Source organism: Musca domestica, unplaced genomic scaffold (assembly GCF_030504385.1).
Source record: "Musca domestica strain aabys unplaced genomic scaffold, Musca_domestica.polishedcontigs.V.1.1 102, whole genome shotgun sequence".
Lineage (NCBI taxonomy): Eukaryota > Metazoa > Arthropoda > Insecta > Diptera > Muscidae > Musca > Musca domestica.
The window spans coordinates 11,171-20,213 of record NW_026712117.1 but is presented as its reverse complement, the minus strand read 5'-3'; the positions used below and the strand labels follow the sequence as shown (position 1 = coordinate 20,213).

At 37.0% G+C, this 9,043-nt stretch overlaps 1 protein-coding gene across 1 annotated transcript; it reads right to left on the bottom strand.

The window, feature by feature from the left end:
• Positions 1 to 1,130: 1,130 nt before the first annotated feature.
• Positions 1,131 to 1,821, bottom strand: LOC131804725 (uncharacterized; the record flags this gene model as incomplete). The annotated part of the gene is made up of 2 exons (XM_059127831.1): positions 1,131 to 1,645; positions 1,703 to 1,821. Coding segments are annotated over 2 exons (361 nt in total), but the record flags the coding sequence as incomplete, so codon positions are not given.
• Between the last annotated feature and the right edge of the window lie 7,222 nt (positions 1,822 to 9,043).

Here is a 9,043-nt window from a genome sequence, read left to right as displayed (position 1 = left end):
GTTGACTTTAGCGATTAATTTCGCACTAAAATCGGCGTTTTATTTTAAGTCATGTGTTGGTTTGGTCCAGCAGCGGGTGCTTCTTTTGCAATTGATAACTATTGTGATTTTTAGGAAAATAAAATGACTTCATTTATTAAAAAAAATAATTTAATGTTAACAAGGACTTAAGGTTTCAACAAATATCTATACATAAAAAAATTCGTCATTTCCGTCTTCATCATTTTGGGGCTGGTCTTTATGTTGTCTTGTTATTAATTTCTTGCTTGACTGGTAAATTTCTATAGAAATTGTGGTACATGGGCGGAATAAATTTAAGTAAATCAATCAGGTCTCGTTTTTTTTTTTCTGATGTAACTGTACGACGAGTTGGATACAGCATTGCTTGTTGTAAACTTTGAAAAGATTGCAGTCTTCTTCCTTGTTTTGATTTTTCTAAATTAACGTCATAAAATTGGTCTTCTTTATTGAGTGTTTTCTTAAATTTAAATGAAAAAGGTAGCTTGCGATCGAACCGAAGCCACTTTATATTGAGCCATGAAAAATGGTGACCATCAACTGTATTTTTTCGGTTGGTAATGTTTCTTTCTAAAATATTAGTTGAAAGAAATTCATTTCTTTCCATTTCTATAACTTGGAACTGCGGGCTTTTTATTTTAGCACTTTTGACAATCTTAATCCAGTGATTATAAGAATAAATAAATTGTTGTTTCTTGCTTCGTTTTTCAATAACGCCAAAATCAGCATCGTTTGGTAAAAAAGAGTGGCCAGACTCCATAAATTTAAGATCTATTATTTCCGCATTTAATTCTGTTGACCCAAGTAGATTAAGTAAGGAGAGGCTTAGTTTAATATTTCTATTTTGTCCACCGCAAGCATCGCTGTACAAAATTATATGCTTATACTCCGATGCATGATTTAGTAAATGTTTCTTTAGGCAAGCTGCGATTTCTTGAGATCCCCTCCCTCCTTCGGTCTCATTCCATATGTGCATATAACCGGTTTTCATATTCATTGAATGAACTCCCAAATTGTAAACATACATGTTCCGCTTGTAATAAGCAACTGATGTTGATAACTTTGGAAAAGGCAATGCTTTTTGAAGGTCGAAAGTACAGATATAGTGCTCATCAGCTAATACCTCTTCCCGAACCAGGCATCGATAAACTCTTCCCCATCCAATTAGTAAAGTGTTCAAAAAAAATTTTTACACACCGCAATATTTTGTCCGTTAACCAAAATTGAGTAAATAAAAGTTCTACATCTTGCGCCGCGACTTCCATCCCGAATGCGTTGAACTTTTGGTTGTGTTGATTGAATTAGACCTCTTAAAAATATATTTTGTTTTGCATAGTCTGCAAGTTTCCAAAATGACTTGAAAAATAATTCTCTGTCGGATTCATTCACCTGGTTGTTACATTTTTTTTGCATCCGCAATCATAATTATGTATAAACGTTTTTGCGGAAGTCTTAAGACCCTTTTGATTTATGTATGCTTTTCCACTGTTGCAGCGAAGCTTACGCACATTGCGTTTCCACTTTGCCGCGTTCATTCGTCTTTTCCTTCCCAGATGTATTGATGATTCATCCTGTGGATCTTCAGATGCAGATGATGACACAATTTCAGCTCTGTCAGCCACATTTTCTAAAAAAATATATAACAGTTTTAAAAAAACAATGTAATAAGCAAGTGTTAAGTTACCTGTTGTATAAATAATACTATCACTATCCGATGATTCCGAGGTTGGCAAATATTCCTCATCTTCATCACTGGAAAAATCACTAGCAAAATAGGGCGGTATTCCTATGTAGGGTCTATACCTAAATTAAAACTTATACAAACAGGGCTTCGCCCCCTGGGTGCAGATTGTATATTTTCCTCAAATTTGTTAGAAATGTATGACTAAAAGCCCAAAAAAACTTTAAGTCAGATGGAAATAGCATCAAATTTTAGTATAAGTTTAGATTTTTTCGAATTGGTCATCTTTAGATTTTCACGAATTATGGCCTTCAAACGGTCAATGAAACCGTCATACGCTGCCTGAATGTTGCTCTGTGGTATTTTGACCCATTCCCGGCGAAGCGCTTGCTTGAGGTGATCGATACTTTGGTATTTTTTACTGCCAACCTTGCTTTCGAAAATACTCCAGACGCAATAGTCCAACAGATTGGTATTTGGAAGGCTTTTGATGGCCATTGTGCGCTGGAAATAAAGCGAGGAACCTCGTTTTGTAATCATTCATGGTGCGATGGTGCTGAGTCCTGTTGGAATGTCCAAGTTCTGCGGCCAAAATGTTTGCATGCCCAAGGCTTTAAAACAACCTTCAGATTATTTTCCCGATAATATTCGGCATTTATTCTGATTTCGCTCTCCGCTCGTATTAATTGACCGTGGGATTAATGCGAGCGGAGAGCGACCATAGGCTGTTATGGCGGCCCACACCATCACCATGGCCGGCGCCAGCGCTTGAGTTCTGGGGACCAATCACGATCATTTAGTTTGTCATCGGAGAAAACCAAATTCGGCTCTTTCGAGTCTATTTTCTTTCTGTTGCGGTGTAAGTTCTTGCACTTTATGGAATTTCAATGGCTTTACCCCGAGCTCATTTTTCAATATTTGCCGAATGGAATATTGCGATATGTTCAGTTCACGAGCCATTTTTCGGCCACTGCGGCGCGGGTTTCGAACAAGTCGCTTCTTAACTTTTTGAACCATTTCTACTGATGTTGTTGTTTTATTCCGTCCACTTGCTTAACATCGGCCTACGCTACCAGTATCACGGTAACGAGCGATGATACGAGACACAAAAGATTTTATTTAAATGCTGGAGTTCTCTAACCATAGTAACTTGTGGTTTCCCAGCTAAATTTGAAGAAATCCCACTATCACGCTTGAATTCTCCCTTCGAGAGGTATCGTGAGCATCAGCTAGACAGACAGACGGACAGACGGACGAACGAACATCGCTAGTTCGACTCTAAATATCCTGAAACGGATTTGTTCTAAAGAGACCTAGACTCTAAAACCGCTACCGAAGTGGTCATTTGCCAGTCTCACATAAAAAGAATTTGATATCCGATTCAGTCCAAACAAGGTATTTGAATTATGCCATGAAAACTATTGGCTCGCTGCTTCTCGACCTCCCCATGAAGTCAAAATTTTTAAAATCAGTCTCCTGATTTTTAAACTTCGCATATCCTAATTGAGCAACATTAGATTTCATATTAGGATGTACTGTATCGGTTCACTTCAACTCGTACCTCTTCCACAAAGATGAAATTTTTCTAATAATCACAACGCTCATTAAATGCGAATTTATTCCGCACTACTTTTCAAATTTCGAACTTGACAATATTTGTTTTAACAAAAATATAATATAAAATTGCATATATAGGTCTAAATCTTCTACATATAAATTGCAAATTGAATATATCTGCCGGAACACTGACTGACACTTTCTAACATGTTTTTATTAAATTCGAATTATTTTCTATCTCTTTTCAGGTAAGCATAACCTTTTACCTTAGTTGTACAATATTGATCGGTAAGAAATTAAATTATTGTAAACTAGCTAATTAACGCATCTTAACTAAAAAATAGATTCGATTTCCATCCGATCATTAACATTTTATACACTCTACTTTGCTGACACTTGATTTATAAACAAATCGGCTATACCCAAAAAATCCCCTAAAATGTGGATGTTCCGTTACATGGCGACTATACCTTTATTGTGTATTGTCGAGGAAAGTTATGCTATTATTAGAAAAAGCCCGAAGTAACAAATTAATAAGTAAAAAAGCTATACGTTCGGCCGGGCCGATCTTTGAATACCCTCTACCATTTGTAACGAATTTGGCAATTTTCAAAAAAAAAAAATAAAATCCGTTAAAAATTCTGTTAAAATCTTAAAAATACCAAATGTACCCCTTATATTAGGGTCTATACGACGACGTGGACCTGCATAGGCAACTTTTGTCATAAGTTATGACAATATTCAAATGCGAAACTTCGGGGAATAATATAGCTAAAATCATCAAAATACCTAATTTAGGGAGGTTCCGCTGGGGCTATACGAAGACCTGTACCTGCATAGACAATTTTCTGACACAGGCTGTAGTACCCATTAGGATCTTCAAACACCAAATTTGAAACAATCCCGAATAATAATGTCGCTAAAATCATCAAAGTACCGAATATCGGGAGGTACCGTTATATGGCGGCTATACGAAGACGTGGACCTACATGACCCATTTTCAATACCAAAAGTCCTGCAGACTAATACACATTTGAGTACAATTTTATCAACCTATTTCGTTTCGTTCGGAAGCTAGAGTGATTTCCACAGACGGAAAGGCGCACGGACTTTGCTAAATCGACATAGAATTTTATGCTGATCAAGAATATATATACTTTGTGGGGTCTAAAATGTATATATCGAGGTGTTACAAACGGAATGACAAACTTAATTTAACCTCCATACTTTAGTGGAGGGTATAAACTTTATATTGTAAATAATACTTTACCATGAATCCAACCAACCAAGAATCAGGAGATACCATTATATGGGTCTACACAGTAAAGAGGATCTACATTGACTATTTCTTTGGGAGGAGTAAGACTACCCGCTAGGAATCAGAAATGGTAAATTATTGCTAATTGGTTGAAAACTGGGCCAAAACTTCGATAATAATTTAAATCAGGAGGTATTATTATACGGGGGATATACCTAAACGTGCACCGATATAGTACATTTTAAGTGTAAAACATGCTAGGTTTAATATCAATGTCTGTCGCACAAGACGTTAAAAAAGAACGCTATAGTCAAAAGGCCCCTAAGAAGTATTCTATTCTTCCTTCTTCTTTATAGAAACAAAATCTTTGAAAGGTTTTCCGGATTCAGGAAATTTTAAGAGGTTGTCTATACAAGAAAAAAAATCTTTAATATGATTAAAAGAATCCTACGAGCCCTTCACAATTCAAAGGCACCAACCGCTATTTAATAGGCCCCTCTTTGCATTTCCGCAAATTAAATTATGAAATTATGCGAATCGTGTGCGTGAGTGTAAGTGTGTGTTTGAGTATTGATATGCGTGCGTGCGTGCGTGAGTGTTTGTTTATGCAAAAATGTTCTGTTTATTTCACACCCTCTACACGCACACACACACAAACACCTCAATAAACAGGGCAAATTTGCTTTGTTAATATAAACACAGAACAACGCACTTCACAATTCATAATCTCTTTTCCATCTCCCATACTCACACTCTCCCTCTCTGCCACACACATGCAGCCGCACATAAATTAGGTCTCAAACTCTGTCTTAATCAAACGACTTCCTACTCCTTCGTACATTCGGCAAATTCATAATTTCTCTTGTAAATATTGACGTCGGTGTCTACGTCAACGTCGACTGCGGTTTCTTTGCCCAGTTCCGTCTTCACTACTACTTCGCACGTACAATGAGGGGACCTACAGACATACATATTTACATTGTCGGGTAGGGGTATTGTGTTGCGTTGTGCTGTACTCTGAGTGACCCACTCGCCCAGTTAAACGAGTGGAGCAACAACAATACAAAGTGGGTGGGTGTTTGGGTTGTTGAATGCATGGCTTTAGTAGGGATTCTCTTTGAATCATCTACCATTGCATTCACATGTAAACATTTGTGAGCGTATGTCGGTGGGTGTGTGTGTGTCTGTGCTCTCTGTTGTCTCAACAATAGAAAAGAGTAGAAGAGTGCGTATACATGGAGTTGAATGATCGTTTGAGAGGTGTTGTTGATTGTGTGTGTTCGTGTGTGTCCGTGTGCGTTTGTCTGGTGGTTTGATGTGGTTTCGATTTCAGTTTTTATTTAACTTGGCTGACCGGCTGGCTGAATGACTGCCGTCTGCTCTCAGACTTGATTAAACAACAATGTTCATGCTGCACTTTCACTTTCTTGCCAGCCCTGCAGCATTTGGAGTTGTTGCTATTTCTTTTCTGTTGGCTCAGCCAGTAACCGCACAAGTTTTGAATAGAAGAAACAAACTAGACCTTTGTTAAAACACAGGGAAAAGAGAAGAAAATGAAGAAGAAGAATAACAAAGAAACAAAAAACCTGTTTGGCAACACTTCAACATTTTAATGCAATTCGAACAAAATGCCATCGAATGGAAGACCAAACCAAAACAAAAGAGAAACAGAAGAAGAATAATTGCAGCACCGCACCTAAACCGCAAAAATGACAGAAACTTATCGTCGTCGTGCAAAAAGGCTTAATTTACCGCATTACGTACGTTGTTGCTGGTGTGCTTGCTCTGCAGGCGAACAAAACTAACAAAACAAACTGTTGGCATTTCAAACGGGGCCAAATATCTGTGGAGTGTGTCTAAAGATTGGTGTGTGTGTGGGGGGCGTGGGCAACTATGATGTGGTTAGTTCGTGTCTAAACGTCATTATTGCTGGTTAACCATGTTTTTGGATACTCGTTGTAGGTCATTTAAATGGGGGGAGTCAAATCTATTAAGTCATTGATTTATGTTTGGGAATTGTATTTCGATGAGCCGGTTGTTGTTGTTGCCCAATTGTTTGTTGTTTATGAGATTCTTAGTGGGGAAGGAATGTGTGATATTTGAAATGGAAAGGGAATTTTTTCCTTGGGTGGGTGATAAATGTATTCCACAAAGACATTATTGGAATAACTTGTGTATAAGTTGTATGTACACAGTAATACTGCGTGTATTTTCTTCTTGATTATGAAAAATTAACCTTATTCTGAAATCGTAGCGTGATGGAAGACTAGACTTAAGAAGACATGTGTTTCGGCGTGTTTTCCACATTACTTTCATTTTTTCGATTATGGGGCCACTGTAAAAAGAATATTTTTATCAAGCTCAAAGCTTCAAAACTGTTAACAATTTGAATTTGCTCTTAAAATCAATGTATTAGCTCTTGCCACGAAGAAAAAAAATTACTCACAAATAGATTACCTCGAACTCCATCTTCAAGGCCAACATCGTTGAGGCCAAATTTATTTTTATAATTTTTTCTTGGATTTTGTAAGGTATCGAACCATTAGGAATTGAAAGAAATAGCCTTCTACGTAAATGTACCTATGGTTTTTGGTAACATATTTCTAGAACATACGAATTTTAGAGGTGCAGATCATAAAGGTTAAAATAGCATAGAAAACATTAAAAAATTAACATTTGGTGTATACAGGGTGAGATAAAAAAACTGCAACAAAGTCAAACGCCATGATTTTTACATTTTTTAATTTTATTGAATGAAAGCCAAAAATGCGGAAAATAACATCAAATTTTAGAATACGTTTAAATTTGTTCGAATTGGAATTGGTTACCTTTGGCCCGAGTTATGGCCTTTAAACGGCCAATGAAACCGTCACACGCTGCCCGAACGTTGCCCTGTAGTATTTTGGCCCATTTCCGGCGAAGGGCTTGCTTGAGGTGATCGACATTTTGGTATTTTTTAGTACCAACCAAAATACTTCAGACACAATAGTCCAACGGATTGGTATCCGGAGATTTTGGTGGCTATTGTGCACTCGTAGTACTTATTGCCAAAACAACCTTTTTTAACAAACCGTGCAAAATTTGAAGATTCTAGACGTCAGTCAGTTAAACGCGTGAAACAAGAAGCCGATTATCTTCAAAATTTCGCTCATATCAATATGTCTACCAACTCTATTTCTGATATGAAGAACAGGCTACTTCATCTGATACCTAGCCCCAAACGGATCAAATCGAATTTCAGCTCTAATCCCATTTAAACTCCATACACTCACAGAGATCTTAATACCAAAATGCACAATTCTAACTCTGTCCTACACCATACTTTGTACTTTTTAGTACGCATTTACATGATCGAAAACAATGGTGTAAGAAATGGTACCTTTTATACTTTTCGTAACATTTGGTACTTTAAGTACAAATATCCAACAATTTGGCTTATTAAACCCCAGAGATTCGAGTTTGGACCTTACAAAATGTCCCCAAATTTAGCTCGTAATTGCAACCAGAAAATAGCTCTATTCGTACCCTCCACCATATATAGTATAGAGGGTCAAAACGAATTAAGATCGGAAGCTAAAATTATGCACAGGTCAGTCTTTTGTGTGTAGGCAGATCAAGCTCGAAAATGGGCTATATCAGTTCATGATATCGTAAGGCCCCCATATAACTTTACCCCCCGATATTCTGTATTTTGATGATTTCAGGTACATTTTTTCAATGGAATTTGTCTGAAATTCTAAACAAGGAGTTCCTTCCTAATACTTTACTCCTTGGAAGAGAAATGTTTATATGGGTCCACGACATCGTTTATCCCCCATATAACAGTACCTCCCTATAATCGGTATTATGATGATTGTAGCCAAAATTTTCAATGGAATTGACTTAGAATCCACATCAGGAGTTGCTTCTGAGTACTTCACCCTCTGGAAGAGAATTGTTTTTATAGGTCCACGATATCATAAATTCCCCATATAATGGTACCTCCCGAAATTCGGTATTTTCACGATTTTAGCCAATTTTTTTCAGTGAAATTGTCTAAAAATCAACGCAAGGAGTTCCCCTTGATCTACGTTTTAGTAAAGTACCCACATACCGCTACCACGGGGTGATGATTTTTGTGGCATTATTCACCGGATTTGCGTCAAATTCGTATTTGAAGTTCGTAATGCGTACTACAACCTATGACGGAAAATTGTCTATGCAGGTCCACGTCTTAGTATATCCCCCATGCAACGACACATCCCTTTATTCGGTATTTCGATGATATTAGCGAAATTATTCAACCGAATCGTTTCGAATTTCGTATTTCGGAATCGTTACTACAGCCTATTATCAAAAATTACTTATCCTGCACCACCTCTTTGTTTAGTCCCCTATATAAACGTTTTCATTTGAGCGGTATTTTTCGAATGGATTTTTTTTTTTTGAAAATTTTCAAGTTTCTTCCAAATTGTGGAGGGTGTAAAAGTTCCACCCGGCCGAACTTCGCTACTTTTTTACTTGTTATAACTTATTTTACACTTCTAAGT